This window comes from Sus scrofa, chromosome 7 (assembly GCF_054392235.1).
Source record: "Sus scrofa isolate SSC_HxYL_T2T_F1_AM1 chromosome 7, Sscrofa_HxYL_maternal_Yorkshire_Landrace_v2.0, whole genome shotgun sequence".
NCBI lineage: Eukaryota > Metazoa > Chordata > Mammalia > Artiodactyla > Suidae > Sus > Sus scrofa.
The window spans coordinates 89,387,903-89,406,014 of record NC_139389.1 but is presented as its reverse complement, the minus strand read 5'-3'; the positions used below and the strand labels follow the sequence as shown (position 1 = coordinate 89,406,014).

General features: G+C 35.2%; 2 protein-coding genes across 5 annotated transcripts in view; one reads left to right on the top strand and one right to left on the bottom strand.

Annotated features, from left to right (window-relative positions):
* LOC100153496 (olfactory receptor 4M1-like) overlaps nt 1-18,112 on the bottom strand; it is a 231,804-nt gene that overhangs the window by 105,076 nt on the left and 108,616 nt on the right. The gene's annotated exons all lie outside the window — the stretch shown is intronic.
* LOC110258558 (olfactory receptor 4K15-like) lies at nt 1,268-7,915 on the top strand. Its single transcript, XM_084967003.1, has one exon. It carries the CDS (start codon nt 5,268-5,270, stop codon nt 6,204-6,206), a length of 939 nt encoding a protein of 312 aa, XP_084823129.1. The 5' UTR covers nt 1,268-5,267; the 3' UTR covers nt 6,207-7,915.

Sequence of the window (18,112 nt, the reverse complement as noted above, 5' to 3'; positions counted from 1 at the left end):
AGATAGCAGACAGAAAGCTAAATGATAAAAACAAGAAAGCTATATAGGAGATTTATGGAATAATATAAAGCGTGCCAATCTATGCATAATAGGGATCCCAGAAGGAGAAGAAAGAGAAAAGGGGATTGAAAACCTATTTGATATAACTATGGCTGAAAATTTCCCAAATATAAAGAAGGAAACAGATATCCAGATGCAGGAAGTGCAGAGGGACTCACATAATATACAGAAATATGTTGCATTTCTATATACTAACAGTGAAAGAGTCAAAATCCTATTTATATGACAAAAAGAATAAAATACCTAGGCATGAACCTACTAAAGAGACAAAAGACTTATACACTGAAAACTATAAGATGCTGATGAAAGAAATAAAAAATGACACAGATGGAAAGATATACCATGCTCTTGAATCGAAAGAATCAATATTGTCAAAATTACTCTACTACCCAAGGCAATCTACAGATTCAGCACAATCCCTATTAAATTACCAATGACATATTTCACAGAACTAGAACAAAAAATTTTTACATTTATATGGAAACACAAAAGACTCTGTATAACCAAAGAACTCCTGAGAAAGAAAAATGGAGCTGGAGGACTCAGGCTCCCTGACCTAAGACTATACTACAAAGCTACACTCATCAAAATAATATGGTACTGACATAAAAACAGAAATATAGATCAATGGAACAGGATATAAAGACCAGAAGGGGTTAGTAGATGCAAACAACTACATTTAGAATGGATAAACAGCAAGGTCCTACTATACAGTACAGGGAACTATATCTAATCTCCTTGGATAGGCCATGATGGAAAATAATATAAAAAATGAATATATATATATATACACACATACGTATGACTGAGTCACTTTGCTGGACAGCAGAAATTGGCACAATTATACCACAATTATAAGTTTACTGTAAATCAAATATACCTTAATTTTAAGAATGGACCATTCAGCCATGGGCATGGTTCTATAAGACATGGCCAAACTCTGAGATCAGCAACCACAGTTGGCCAGCACTTACTACCCACAAGGTAAGAATTTTATAATACCTACCAAAAAACCAAATGACCAAAGAACATTCTAAAATTCTACCTTATTTTCTTTTTTGAAAAAATTTAGATATGTTTTACTATGAAATATGCCAAATATGTATCAAAGTTAAAAATATATATAGTAAACCAACTCCCATATAGTCAAAGTTTCATGTTACTGCTACAGACTCTCCCCCTCACACTGTCCCTGGGATTATTTCTTTTTAAATTTTTTAAATGATTTTTATTTTTTCCATGATAGTTGGTTTACAGTGTTATATCATTCTTACATTATCCTCCATCTTGTTCCATCATAAGTGACTAGATATAGTTCCTTGTGCTATACAGCAGGATCTCATTGCTTATCCACTACAAATGCAGTAGTTTGCATCTAACTTCTTTTCAGCTTTAGAATTATACAGTTACATTTTTGGCTCAGAATTTAAGAAGAGCCACACTCAGATAATGCTCTTGATTTAGGGAACCTCAGAAACTAAGAGATTGCAAAAAGCACAGCATGGTTAGTCTTGTCTATAAGCCTCATTCTGCCCACACACAGAACTTACAAATTCCCACCCAAGAAGCTATTCTGCACATTGAATATATTCCACACTGAGGATAATACTATCCCATAAACATTTGACCAAACAGAAAGTGTACTGTTTTGTTGTGTTATGACTGTATTTCAGGCACTAAATAAAATTTTAAATTGGTTCATAGATAATGAAGAAAAATTTGATCACATTACAAAGGTTTTTCTTGTTTTTCAAGTTTCATAAAAATCATATATTCCTTCATCCTCTCCTCTAAACCAACATACTTCCAAGATGGTAAATCTCCTTGGTATTTCATCTAAGAGCATCAAAACTTGGGAAAGTTCCTTAGTGTCTCTTCATATAATTTCTCCTCTGTAATGGATATTTATGTTATCATGATTATATTAGACAGTGCCTAAAAAGTGCACCAAAGCAAGCGAATAAGCACTGAGTCTTTATGTTCTCAAAGATGGTTATAAACTCTAAACCTCAGGGCACAAAATCACTTGTAAAGTAAATAATTTTATTGAAATATGATATTTGAGATCCATATATGAAAGGGGTAAAATTCTGAGGAGAAAATTAAACAGTAAAGACAGAGGAGGAGGCAAGAAAAGCAAGAGACAATAGAAAAGAAATAAAATAGAATTCAATAATAACTTCTCAGATCTAATTAATTAAAAATAAAAATCACAAACAAAACAAAAAAAAGATTTAAAAATTGACTAATGACATATAGTGATATGGACACCTATTACTATTGATAAAAACAGACATTGAGGACAGACTAAACCGACAGCTGATACCTCCAAGGGCAGACAAGCCTGGAAAAGGGCACATGAAGGGGCCTTCAATGTTTGATCCACATACAGCTACAATTAATTTCAATTTATTAAGTTAGACCCAATAATATTTCCTTAATAAAGCACTGAATTAAAGAGTAACATACCATTATCTTTTCAACACTTACAGAAATACTCATAACATGGCATATACTCTATTAATTTTAAAGACTATGTTCAAGGTAACACTGAGAATGTCAAGCACTAACATTCTTCTGAAGTCCCAGGAAGCAGAAGTTCTAGCAGGTCATGAGCAGACTTGCAACATGACAATGATGAGCTGACTATCACCCACCCATCCACATAAATCATCTAACTTCTACTAGGACTGCCTGGATTTGGCATATTAGTTCATTTTACGGCAAAGTGAGTAGACACAGAACAGAAGAAAAAGTTCTATCTTCCTAATAAACGGAACAATAAAACATGTTAAACTTCCTTCTCTTACATTCTTAGTCAAATTTAACACAACTAACTTTAAGCTAGTTTTGAAAAGGATTCATTATTGTGTTCTCAAAGCCCAACTATTCCTTAGGGAAAGCTGAAAAGTTAAGGATCCCCAAGGAACAAGATAGATAAAGCCTTTCCACCTACTTAGCTCTATTTAAAACACAGATACAGAAAGTTTCCAAACTCAGAGGCTACTCTTTAGCATTTATATTTGCCACACTGAGGAGGAAGCCCTCCCAGCAACACTGGTCATGGCAGAAAATTAATTGGATTGTATTTCAGACTAAAGGTAAAATCCATGGTAAACTTTCGCAGTCAGGGACAAGGAACTGGTTTCAGAAGTGAACTGTGTACGGTAAGTATATCCTAAACTACCTGATTTTTGAACTTGCATTTTCAATGACTCCCCTGTCTTTTAGCATTAAATATTTATCCCCCAGGGCATTTTTTCCCCATACCTACATTAATGTGGTATTTTGTTAATGTGCTTTAATAGGAAAGATGGAAGTTTTTGCTCCCAACTAATCCCTGGAACTTTTCAATTCCTAACAGCATTTTTGCACACTTATGAAAAACACTGCCTTTCTACCACCTTAAAAGTTGCCAAATGCCCAAGCTGGTGAGATCAGTTTTCATAGAACTTCTCAATTTATCCTGATATTTTCTAATTCCTTTTAGATTTTACTTGTTCTACCACTGATCAAAGTAATAAACAGAGAAAAACCACGGTCAAATATTAATAGGGTAAAGTACCATACAATTTAAAGACAAACAATGAAATCTAATTGATATCAATGTAAAACTTTTCCTATTATTATTGGCTATGTACATTTGTTTGTGTCTTACTCATCTCTTCAGTGAACAAAGTATGTCATTTTGTCTCCTCACATAATTTTTTTTTCACTTTCTTAGCCTTCTCAAAATCAAGACCCCTGTTAGAAGCCATTTTTAGTAGGGAAGTTATCTTGGAAGCTACGCAGTCAGGCAGACCTTGGTTTACAGTTCTAGCACTTTTGATTTTAAGACTTGGGAAAGTCAAGTTTATCATCTTTAAAATGGCAATAACCATGATTAATAAAATAGATAATGTGTGCATGCCCATAGTTTACTACACCTCATAGTTTATTCTAATCAAAATTTTAAAAAGAATTAGAATTTATGAGATGATAGTAACAAGCACAAAATGCATGTTGATTTTCATTAAAAAATAGTCTTCTTTTTCCAAGGGGAAAAACTGGAAAGGAAGAGCAAAACCTATAGACAAAAATGTACAAAAAATGAGAAGCCAGATGTTCAAAGAAAAAGAAAATAGAAATCAGAAAAGTAAATAGTACTTAAAATGAAAAAATATTAATCTCACAACAAAAAAGATTAAGGCTATATTTGGTTGTATTTATCATCATCACAATGACAACACGTTCTGTTGACAAGGCTGTATAAAAACAGGTAACTTGTACACTGCAGTTGGAAATGTGAAATGCTTTAAGCCCAATGGAAGGAATCTCTAACAAAGGTATTTAAAGTCTTAACATAGATTTAGTGCATAGTAAAGCTAGTTATCAAACTTTATTATTTGAATAGCTTAAAATAGGTTATTTTTCCACAGTGGTCAGTTTAAATATAAGTGAAAATATAAGTGCAAATGAACTTAGAATTTATACTTTCTGCCATGAAGGATAGTCAGGAGTAAAAGTTTCTTTCATTTGTCTGTCATTTAAGTTAGCCTCAAAAAGGAAATCTCTGTCACCAGTGAGAGCAAAGGACCGGTCCATGTATGTCAATAAGCAGAGTTGTCCAGGCTAAGGAATATATAACATTATGGAGATTTCCTCTTATGGGGAGATTCAAAACGCACGGCAATATTTTTCAGTAGAAATACAGAGTCGGCATGTGGGGCCTTTTGGAAAACAAAGAGCTCTTCTCAAGTAATTTGATGAACACTTTTTCCCAGAGTTTGTAAATGACTTTGATATAATTCAGCCTTCTCAAAAATATCCACTTACTATCAGATTTGTTTCCCAGAAGCATGTTTTATAGCAGAAATGTAGCATTAGATTATTGCCCTGTAGAAAGGGTAGATTCAAGCATTTGAGAAACTGCTATGGAATATATCACTACTAATATTTTTATCAGAATAATCATCTTTAATAACCATAGAACTATACTTCTGAATGGGTAAAGTTTTTGACTGCTTTCTACACCTACTTAAATTATTTGCCACAGGACTATGCCCACAAGTAAATACAAAAAATATCTTTTCAATTTGAGCTTAATACAAAGATACAACCACAGTTATGCACATGAGAAGAATTTTTCTGCTATCACCTTAACATTAAGTTCCTTTCCATTCTAGAAGCTCCTGGTTCATCTCCTGGTCACATTAGCATTGTTCTAAATGGAGGATGCAAACCACTCTGTGGTGTCTGAGTTTATTTTCCGTGGACTTTGTAATTCAAGACAGCTCCAGACCTTCCTCTTCCTGCCATTTTCCACTCTCTACCTGATGACTGTGGTGGGCAACCTTCTTGTCGCGCTCTTAATCATCGCTGACTCTCATCTCCATTCCCCCATGTACTTCCTCTTAGCCAATCTCTCGTTTGTTGACTTCTGCCTTTCCTCAGTAACCACCCCTAAACTGACCACGGACTTCCTAAAGGACAGTAAGACCATCTCCTTTGGAGGCTGTATGACCCAGATTCTCGGTGTGCATTTATTTGCAGGGGGTGAGATGGTATTGCTTGTAACTATGGCCTATGACCGGTATGTGGCCATCTGCAAGCCACTCCATTACTCCCACATCATGGACAGACACAAGTGCATCTGGCTAGTTTTGACATCGTGGATTGTTGGCTTTCTGCACGCCATGAGCCAACTAGCTATGATTTTAGATCTTCCTTTCTGTGGCCCCAGAGTCGTGGACAGCTTTTTCTGTGATATCCCTCTGGTGATCAAACTAGCCTGTATGGACACTCATACTCTAGGAATAGTGATAAATGCTGACAGTGGGGTCTTGGCTACCACTTGCTTCATTCTCTTGCTGATCTCCTACACCTATATTCTAGTAACTGTCCGCCTTCACTCCAAGGATGGGGCCTCCAAGGCACTCTCGACCTGTACGTCCCACGTCACTGTGGTGGTGCTGTTCTTTGGACCCTGCATCTTCGTCTACCTATGGCCACCCAGCATCAGTTGGGTGGACAAGTTTCTTGCTGTGTTTTACACAGTAATCACGCCTCTCTTGAATCCAGCCATTTATACACTGAGAAATAAAGAGATTAAGAATGCCCTAAAGAGACAGATAAGTCAGCATGTGCATTCAAAGAGTAATTTTTAGATCTTTCATATAATCAGCAATTTTGCTGAGTTCTCCATAATTTGGATACATTTTGACCTGTTAGCTGAATTGAAAATATATTCAAATCTATAAGCTATGTGTATTCTCAGGTATATGGTTCATGTTTACTCCATTAAGAAACTATTTTCAAAAATCCAATAGATTTTTACTCCTTGTAGAAAATAAAAATTTGCATAAATACTCCTTTATGATCTAAAATTACTATGTAAAAAATAATAATTGCTACCAGTTATTATTTATTACCAATATTTTTAACACCTGGGTAATCATTTACCTAATTTATATATTATTTAATGAATCATTTTGATTTAATTATCATTACTCTCATTATTAAAAATACATGTTTTATCCAGTCTAAATTTAAATTAGCTTGAAAATAAGGAATTTACTCTTATTATTCAAATTAAGTGGTCTGAATCCACTTAGAAAACAAAATATAAATGGATCAAAACTGCAAAACTTGTACTCCACAGTTTAATCTCTGTGATTCAAGTTTTCAAGTCTTAATTGTTGATTTAAAGGTGATGTTTCCAATGACATTTCCTTTTTCCTTAAATATACAGAAAAGTGTTTCTAATTGCTTGAAACATTTTTTTCTTATTTAATAATTTTTACAATAATTATTTTACCTTACCTTAAAGAAATAATAAGAATGCATTGCTTTAAAGCAAAAGAAATTTAGAGTGATGAGGAAAAAGCCAAAGGAACCATTGCTGAAGAAAAAATACTTTTATACAAAAATTTGGAAACTTCCTACAAATGAATAAAAAAGATAAATAACCCAATGGAGGGGAAATGGGCAAAAGATATAAACAGCATTTATTTCACTGATGAGAAATACTAACAGATACTAGATATTCGATCTCATGAGTAAGCAGAGAAACGCAACTTAAGTTGTAGTGAAACGGTATTTAACACCTTTTAAATAGGTTTTCTAAAAAGCAATCAAACTACAATAATTGTTGTTGAATGTGTGTATTCATGGAAATTGTATGCACTGCTGGCAGGCATAAATTGTTTTAACTACACTGAGAAATAGTTTGGTGTGTAAAGCTGAACATATGAATAAACTATATCTCAATACTTGGCTGCCTGCATTCACCTGTATCCATATGCCTATTCTTCCTATACCAAAAAAAACAGCCCTCAAATTTTAGCTGGACATATTATCTTCGACCTACAGGGTAGATTTCCTAAACTCTGTGGGCAATTTTGGCTAAATGACTACGTTCTGGCAGAATATGAGAAATGATGTGTGTTCCTTTCAAGTCATCATTTTAAGGTCATCAGCTCCAGATCCTTTCCTTGTCTCAGTGGGTAGAGAACACCTTTAGCAGATGCTTTGCAGTCAGTAATGGAAGCCACGATTTGAGAGGAGCAGAGCCAGCGCTCCAGCCAAGAAACGGATGGACTTCAGAAGACCAGACAACTCAAATGGTATTGCTAATGTTCTATTTAACATCTCACCATTGTTCATTTGTGCATTTTTCTTCTAAATTTACTTATTTCGCTTGCTACACTTCAAATAGTATATAATGCAGGAATTACTGTTCTGGTGCAGTAGAAATGAACCCAACTAGTAACCATGAGGTTGCAGGTTTGATCCCTAGCCTCGCTTAATAGGTTAAGGAACTTGCCTTGCTGTGGCTATGGCATAGGGCAGCGGCTGTGGCTTCGATTTGACCCCTAGCCTGGGAACCTCCATATGCCACAGGTGTGGCCCTAAAAAAAAAAACCAAACAAACAAACAAACAAAAAAAAAGCAAAAGCAAATAGTCTATAATGCATATTTTTGGGAAAAAAAAAAACAAATGAATTTTCTTTGGCCTTCTGCAAGACAAAAAAAGAAACAAACTACAATGCAATACAACTGCTCATTCATTCATTGCAGCTTTCAGATGGGCAATGTGGTACTGGGCTTTGTACCTAATTAGCTTCTCTTTCAAAAATATGTATGTACATACACACCCAAATAGTATAACATACCCAGATAGTATAACATACACAGAATGGAAATGCATGCACTATGGTGTTATTGTAAGTACGGATATAGTGGGCAAGACCTGTTATGTCAGAATCTTATGATCTTTTTATATGCAATTGTCTGTGCAATAGGGCATGTTTCATAACCCTGGATGATGTTTGTCATTTGCTGAATAAAATTATATTGACAAGCCTTTAGAATATATTAATTTCTATTTTAGTCCTGTGAACAGAAGTAGAAAGTTGGAATTTCTTGGGTCAAATTTCTATACCGATACTTAAAAAGTTAACTATAACATATCAATCTTTATCTCTATACCAATAAATAAAAGGGCTCATGACAACAATATAACTGATCTAATAAAGATATAAAAATAATTACAGATAGTTATGTTTCCTAAAATATAAAAAAAATAAATGTGACATATATTAGAACATGTTCATAGAAATTTACATTTCCCCAAAACAGATGATCATGAAAGCATCACTCAGATCTGTATATAGACATACATGGGAACATAATGGCTTCCTGAATTTTTCTTAAATGATATCATCTTAGTTGTGCTCATTAATGTTAATCTTAGTTTTAGAAGCCACCATTGATTCAAAAGTGATTTGAAGCCTACCTGTAACTTCCTTTCACACTTCTTTATGGTAGGAATATAACAATACTGTGTCCTGATTGAGTCCTCAGAGACTACATAATTAATTCTGGTGGACTGCAAAACGAGGTCCTACTGTCCATTTGGTTTAAAGCATATAAATTTCAATTCATGTGCACTTCAACACAAGTCTACTCTAAGTGATCCACATTTCAAAATACTCACAATGGAAAGTTTTTTTAGATTTTCTGAATCTAATACTAATAAAAATATAATAACTACAAAAGAACATATGGAATGCAGCTATAGTCATGCTTGCAAGAACTTTATTATACATGTACATACATTTGGAAAATAAAAGATATATGGCAATGATGCAAGTATCCACATCAAGAACATTAAACTACAGAAAGTAGAAGGAAGAAATTTCACAAATAATAATGAAATTTCATAATGTGAAAAATCCAAAAAAATCTATAAAATCAAAGTTGGATATGTAAAAAGAGCAACAAAATTGACAATGCATTAATAAGACTGATCAAGAAAAAGAGGAAACGCACCAGTAAGCAATGCCAGAAATGGTAAGGGAGGTATTTCTATAGAAACTACAACCTTTAAAAATAGTACAGAATTCTATTATGCAAAACTTTATACCAATAATCACAGGCAATGGGAAATTTCCTCAAAAAAACTAGCTACTAAATCAAGAGCATCTTTATGATCCTAGACATATTACACAAATTGAACTTGAAATTAAAACATTTCTCTCCCACGTATTATAGCCTCTCAACTCTGCTTTCTGCATCATCTCCACTCTGCTACTGCTCCTGGGACTCTGCAAACAGCATATCTCTTTTCCCATCTGGCTCCACGTTATGCTCTGAAGATAGGCCTTGCTACTGGAAGGTTACAGAAGGAGGGAGGGAATCCCTCTTCTTTTCTTTTCTGGGATTTCCCTCTGTCCCCTGTGCCTGTGTGAGCATTACCACAGCTACCACAGTAATTGTCCTTTCCTATGGCAGGAGCTAAACTCAGGGTGCAGTTTTCCAACAGGTGCAGAACTAGTCTCGTCATGCTCCTTTAGAGGTAAGAGCACCAGCAAGCTGGCACCTCAAGCTGGCATCTTCAAAATCTGAATCCCAAGGTCTATGAGGCCTCTCTTCTGAGTTCAGAGAAAAAGCAGGAGTCAAGATAAACGCCCTCCAAGGAGGGATTTTTACTCCACAGGACCCCTCTTCTAAATCACTAAATTTCAAGGATTCTAATTTCTTATCTTTGTTCCTCCACCCTTAAGGGAGGTGGTAACTGCTACCTACAGTGTCACCTTTCTGATAATAGTGTTCTTTTTACCCTCTCAGATAGCCTGTTAACAACATTAAGCTTGAGTAATTTTATAGTAAACTCTTCAAATAATGTGTTTCCTCTTTTCTGACTGATCCTCGACTGATACAGAGTCCCACATAGAAAAGTACAGGACTAAATGGCTTCCCTGGTGAATACTGCAAAGCTTTTGAGAAAGGAAAAGGAAACTTTTTTTTTTTTAGGAAATATTTTTTATATAAATTTCTGTTGAGAAGAAAAAACATATTTGGGGGGGGAGGGGAGAAGAAATAAGAGTTGGTTTATCAAAATTATCCATTGTCAAAACTATTAATAATTGAAAGGATAAAGGCAGCTGCAAGGAAAATATCAAGCACAAGAATTCTGAGAGCACCAATGTAAGTCCCCCATTTCTCATAGTATTTATAGGTTGCAGCCTGAAGCAGATATAACAAATGAAAACTCAAACCTAATAATGCATTTATAGCATCTTTTTATTTTTATTTTTTTGATGATGGATTTCTTTTATTTTTAAATTTTTTATTATAATTGACTTATACTCTTCTGTCCATTTCTGCTGTATAGCAAAATGACCCCGTTATACATATACATACATTCTTTTTCTCATGTTATCCTCCATTGTGTTCCATCACAAGTGATTAGATACAGAGTTCCCTGTGCTATACATCAGGATCTTATTGCCCATCCACTCCAAATGCAACAGTTTTCATCTACTGACCCCAGACTGTCAATCCATCCCACTTATCCCCCCTCCGCCCTGGCAAACACAAGTTTGTCCTCCCTGTCCATGAACTTTTCTGTTTTGTAGATAGATCATAATGTGCCGTATTTTAGACTCAACATATAAGTGATATCATCTGCCTTTCTCTTCCTGACTTACTTCATTCAGTACGAGCATCTCTAGTTCCACCCAGGGGCTGTAAATGGCATTATTTTGTCCTTTTTAGGGCTGAATAGTATTCCATTTTATATATGTACAATATTGTCCTAATCCATTCGTCTGTCGATGGGCATTTAGGTTGTTTCTATGTCTTGGCTATTGTGAATGGTGCTGCAATGAACATACTGGTTTCACTGAAAGTTTTGTCAGGATATATGCCCAGGAGTGGGATTGCTGGATCATATGGTAGCTCTACATTTAGTTTTATGAGGTATTTCTATACTGTTTTCCATAGGCATTGTACCAATTGACATTCCTACCAACAGTGAAGGCGGGTTCCCTTTTTTCCACATCCTGTCCAGCATTTGCTATTTGTTGACTTGTTAATGATGGCAATTCTAATTGGTGTGAGGTGGTACCATTTAAAAAAGAGGTTTACTTTGGTGATGAAACAGCTTCAGTTTTTACTATGATAATTACACAGCTAACTAACATTATTTAGATGACTCTATCCAAAAAAGTTATAAATCCTAGGCTGATTTAACATTAATCAGATAGTTAGATTCAAGTTTGTTCAGCTAAAAGGATGAAGACCCCCCATTATCCTTCCCTTAGTATTTACCATCAAGCAGCTCAATTAACATCCTTGAAAGAGGACTGGGCAGGTCATTTCTATCTTTCCTTCTATATATTTTTTCACTCTCGAATAAATCCACAAAATACAAAGAATGGGCTTAGAGCAGATGCTAACTCTTTTTCCCAATTCATTTATGAAGCTAACATAATTTGATATGAAAATTATATGAAGACATGAAAATTCACCCTTATGAACAAAGAGGCTAAATCCAAAAAAAAAAAAAAAAAGCAAATAAATGGAGTAATATATAAGGGTAATATATTACAAAAAATCAATTTTCTGCCAGAAGTGTAAGCTGCATTTAACAATCAGAAATCAATCACCAGTTTATGAAAAAAGAGAAAAATCATACAAACATCTCGACAGAGAAAGAGCATTTGATAATATCCATTAAATTTTCAAGATAAAATGTTTAGATTTAGGCATAGAATGAAAATTACTGATCTGGTAAATACCATTTAAAAACATCTCTAGCACAAGTTATGGTTAATGATGAAATATTGGAAGCTTTCCCATGCCTTAAGGTTGTAAATGAGAATAACATATATCCTCTCAACATCGATGGTTGGCATTCTATGGATAGTCTGCTCAGTTAAATAAATCAAGATAACTAAATAAAATCTATAAAAAGAGAGAAATAAACTGCTATTCTTCACAGATAATTTTTCATTTAAAAGTTATACATCCCTTCTAAAGAACCCTCAAGTCTAGGAGAGGCCACATACTTCTAATAGCACTTAATACACAATATTGCCTATTTTATTTGTTTTCCTCAATAGATGGTAAGCTCAATGAGCACATCAAGGAGGCACTGCTGGAGAAGAAAGATGAATATAAAAGTAGATTTCATAGTGTTTTAGAAGCAAACAGTCACCAGAAAAGAAAAATAGGCTACTTTCAAAAGAAAAGCAAAAGTACCAGATCCACAAAAGATCAAAAGCTTCAAATGGTGTGGCATCTGCTATATGCTAGGGACAGAATACCTAACACTGCACTCAGCCTTAGCAGGACATCACTCATATCTCCTTTCAAAAAAAACCTGGCTTCAAGGAAGGTACTTAGCTGACAGCTTCTATCCATTACAATTTCACATTCTACCACAACATTCAGGGGCCCACTCTACCCAGGTTGCTCCCAGCCAGTGATCAAAAACAGTGGGTGTACCAGAGCCAGGACAATCCTGTAATGGAAAACCCTGACCTGAAGCTCCCCTCATCAACCCAGCTGAGACTTTCTCCAAGCCGCATCACAATCTGAGGCTACTCCACCCAATCCTCTCTCTTTCCCCCCTTCTTCTTCCACAGGAGCCACACCATAAAGTCTTTCCTTCATGGATATTTCCCCTCACGGATATGTTCCTAAGACACATATTACAATTCTGTCATGCTGGATCCTTCACAGAGTGTCAGAGCTGACCCCTAACATGGTTTTGAACACTAACCTATCTGGGATCAAAATGCTTCACAAGAGTACCGGAGTTTAAAGGATTACCCCGCCAAAACTGAGTGGTCGAGCAGCAAAGAAATCTGTCTCAGACACCACATCACCTCCCCAATCCCCATTACAAATGCTATTGTGGTAGAACATAGTGTAAGTGTGGGTCATTCATTTTCCTCAGAATGATGACACTATCACTCTAGAAACAAAAAGTAAATGGGATTTTCTATTTAGTAATAATACATGAATCAAAATGTTTATGCTTCTAAACTAGTGGCTATAGAAAACTGATCAATACTCTTGACTTTGTCAAGTCAGTTTAGACAGTAAATCATATAACTGCATATTCACATTGCTCACCTTTCCTTGTACTCTGTACTCCTAAGGTGAGGAGGAGAGCATGTAATCAATAGAGCCCGTATACTTAATTCCTTAACACTGAACCTATGGCCTCTCCACTCTATAATCAGACCTGGCAAGAAACAAAAAATACTTAGGGATTCAAGTTTGCAAAGAAAAAAGTCCTCAGCTAAGCTGTTCCTGCTCTCTTTTCCTGTCTTGATTTTTCCACTTTCCACTTCTACACAATTAACATGTCATACACTGCACTGAAATCGTACTGTTCTCAGACTCATTCCATTCTCATCATTTTGTAATCCACTATTAGTCTAGTTCTACATAAATTGGTCAATATGCGTATGCCATAAAAAGTTCTGTGTGCTGTTTTGGCCAAAAAGGACTGCTGTCCTGGAGCTAATCCACCTAGAAAATAGATTCACCTTAATTAAGTAGTTTCTGTTGACTTAAGACAGGAACTGCAACATTTCCTTGCAAGAAGGATCCCAAGCAACAGCTGTGCCAATAGAAATCAAAAGCAATCTTGCCATGAATCCCTACACAGGATATTCTGTTAGTAAGTGGTTTATGAAGACTCTGAAAAACACCACTTAAACATACATTCAACTCATAAACACATTCTGCCTTCTTTCCAAAACAAACATTTCTGTCTTTCTAAAATTCCAAATAGAATAATTTTCAGTATTAAATCTCCAAGAGAAATTATTAAGTTTATAGTCACACCATCCTTGAAACTCCCATGTTGTTCAAATACCAATTCATTACTTCTCTAAGTGGTCAGCAATCAAAGATGTGTTGTGGTATTTGGTCTTTAGCAAGATATAGATGCTGAACATATATAATCAGTTATAATGATGATGTTAATAATTTGATGAACATAAGGAGCTCCCACTGTGGCACAGTGGGTTAAGGATGTAGCATTGTCTCTGTGGTGACACAGGTCAATCCCCAGCCAGGTACATTGGGTTAAGGATATGATGTTGCTGCAAATGTGGAGACGTTTGCATCTGTGGCTCAGATTCGATCCCTGGCTCAGGAACTTTCACATGACTGGGGTACGGCAAAAATAGTAATAATAATAATCCGATGAATGTCTATAACCTGAAATTTGAAAAAAATATTGTCTGAACCACATGACTACTTGTAACACCAACTGTCCAATTTCCTCATCACTCTGCTCTGCACCTCAGGATATTTGACCCTTGAGAAAAGCCCATGTTCATGAAAGACCTATTTTCTATAGAAAGCCTCTAATGGAAGAGATATTAGTCATGAATTCCCAGTCCTGCTAATTGGTTTTGATCCTGATGATAAGAACTATTTATAACTATGTGTCTTGAACAATAATGATGAACCTAAAAAGGAGTTAATCTCTCTGTGTTTTTCAATCCTTTGAAGCTGCTGAGGGTGAGTCTTTGCAGGTAAGGAGTACTCATTCTTTATTCTCCAGCATCTGGCTCCATAATTATCACCTTCTTTTTGGCTCTCCACAATTAATTCTCTTTCTGTCAACCTTATCCTTGGTTAATTCACTTTATTTGAATGACTCTTGCTCATTATTTTACATCATCTGGGTTTCATCTCATAGTCAGTATTATGTTATGAGATGAACATAAAATATCCTTTTAAACTCTAGTATCTTTAAGTCATATGCATTTTAAATTACTGTCCCCCTTTTTCTGAACTTTAGGAAGATAAAATTAGAAATGTCTATGTCTTCACTCTTTCATATATAGTGATATAACATGAAAAAGTATGCTAGCTCACTTTCTGCCCGGTTTATTCCACCACTATTACCAATCTGAAAAACTCTTAAGTCTGTTTCCCAAAAAATCTTGCAAGTTTATCATAATAGATAACATATTAGCACTTACTATATGTCACGGTATTTTCTAATGTCTCCTTATTTCAACTCGTTTAGTCTTCCAAATTGTTAATGAGGGAGTGACTCTTAGTATCTAACAAACACAGATACTAACTGACACACCAGGCAGTGTAGTAACTCACCCTAGAACAACCTGCTGGTAAATTTAGGATATGTGGATACAGTCAGTTTGGTGCCTGGGTCTGTGTTCCTAAACCCTGCATGATACGGTGTCTTGGAAATGGCTCCTTTATAGGTGTTCCTATCCCTTCAATTAATTTTGGTATATTTGTTTTTAAATCAGAAAAAAACAAACATTACCTCTAAAACCTCAGCAAATCAAGTGTGGATAAAGAAACAAACATAAAATTATTTAAAATCCTAACACCTATAGAAATCTGTGGCAAAATCTAATATTAATTCCTGTAAAATGACATTTGCCCCCCCATTAAAACATTTTAATGTATATTTTTCCTTGACTTACTGATATCTTTGCACGCTAGTTAATATAGGTTTATTAATCATTTTTAAACCAATGCTGAGTCTATCCACTTACTTAATCAGTCCCTTCCTCTTAATTTTTGTTTCTAATGAGTTCCTGTTTTATTAAATGTTTATAAGTAAAGTAACATTACAGATACATTTTGGTCACTTGTCTGTATCCTTTCAACATAATTCCACCTGGTCTGCTGTGTTGTAATTAAGACTTTTTTAAACTTTTATTACTCAATTACTCTCTGGAATGATTGTACCACTTCATATTCCCACCAGCTGAGAATGAGAAGCACTGCTTTTCCAGTCCCACAGCAACAAGAGCATTTTTCATTCTATTAAGGCAAAAATATAAAAATTGAATCTACTTTCTTAATCCTGTTTATAGGAATGATTAAAACATAATGCCTCAGGTTGCCTTCTTTCAGCCACTGATGTTGATTTTTCATCTATAGGCATATAGTGATTATTTGTTTCAAAATTCTATTAAAATCATTATATTTAAAATAATAGTTAATTCTTGTTTTACTAAGAGTTTTTATCAGGAATCAACTTTGAAATTTATTCAGTACTATTTTGGTATATTCATTCCCTAAGATTTTAATGTAAATACCCTCTGAAATCAAATATAACTCAAATACTTACTTCTTAGACGTTTTGGATATGCTGTGGGATTTCAAGAATTTTCTCTTGATAGACTTGTTGAAAATTTAGGCCGAAAACCATAGGAGCATATTTGTCTTTAGATAGACATATCTGGAATCAGACTGCAAAGAGCTGGACTCAAGGAAGAGAGATTATTCCGTAGCTTCTTCATTTGTTAATATGGGAAAATACACAGACTAGAAGCACACACACAAAAAAATGAGTAAACTTTGAGGTAAATGAATTGAGAAATATTCGTGAGTACAAATTCTATAATTAGAGATGGAAAGTACAAACAAGATGCTCCCCTATATTGAGCTTCTGAAGGAATGGTTATGATATTTATTAAGGCATTGGAGTGGATTATAATATTATGAATTCAATTTTGACATGTTAACTTGAAGGTGGAAGTGAGACTTCCATGTGTATACCATACATGACTTTGTAAATATTACCCTGGAGTACAGCAATAAAGCTACAGATACAGCAATGGACACGTAGATACTAAAAGGCACAAGAAGCAAGGCCACTGTGGACTCGTTGAGTGACCTGGTATGCATTTTGATTTCCTGAGTCCTTTCTAACTTTCTACTGCTACTTTTTGCATATGGGTTTTAGAATCTTATAGCTGCTTTACTTTCAGGCATAACAGCATCAAATGCAGGAAACATGGACCAGGAAGATCCATCTAAACATGAAGTTTTTCCTTGTATTGGGGAAGATTCCTTGTAATGGTTTACACGTCATTGAACATTTCCAGACTACATACCTCTTCTTACAACAATCCATGACCAATGAAAATGTGAATAGAGTAACTGGTTTAGAAAAATCATATAAGATGCTCTGAAGATGGAATAGGACTACTGTCTCCTAAAATTGAGAGATTTTAATCCACTAACCAAAAAAAAAAAAAAAAAATGGAATTTCCATTAACAAGGAGGCAAAGGGCAATGGCTTGAGAGGGGCAAGAGCCAAGAGCAGACGGAGTCTTAGGACCAAGTACATAATAAACAGTGTCAAATCCTACAGGGAGTTCAAGGTAGATAATTACTGAAAAGTGATTATTATATGACATATTGAGAATCCAGAATTTCTTTCTATAAACAAGAAATCTGTGGATACCAGCTATAGCTTACAAATGAACAAAATGTGATGACAAACTTGCCAATGAATAATTGTAGAGAAGGGAATAATTAGAAGGGGACGCAAAATCCAGAGATTTTTATTTGAATTTATTTTCATTTTTTGGCCATACCTGCAGCATGTAGAAGTTTCTGGGCTGGGGATGGAAGGCATACAACAGCAGTGACCCAAGCCACAGCGGCAGCAATGCTGGACCCTTAACCCACTGTGCCACAAGGGAACTCCAGAGATTTTATTTCTTATTTATTTATTTTTGGCAGATAATCTACAAGCTTTATTATTATTATTATTATTATTATTGTCTTTTTGCTATTTCTTGGGCCACTCCCGTGGCATATGGAGATTCCCAGGCCAGGGGTCAAATCGGAGCTGTAGCCACAGGCCTACGCCAGAGCCACAGCAACGCGGGATCCGAGCCGCGTCTGCAACCTACACCACAGCTCACGGCAACGCCGGATCGTTAACCCACTAAACAAGGGCAGGGACCGAACCCGCAACCTCATG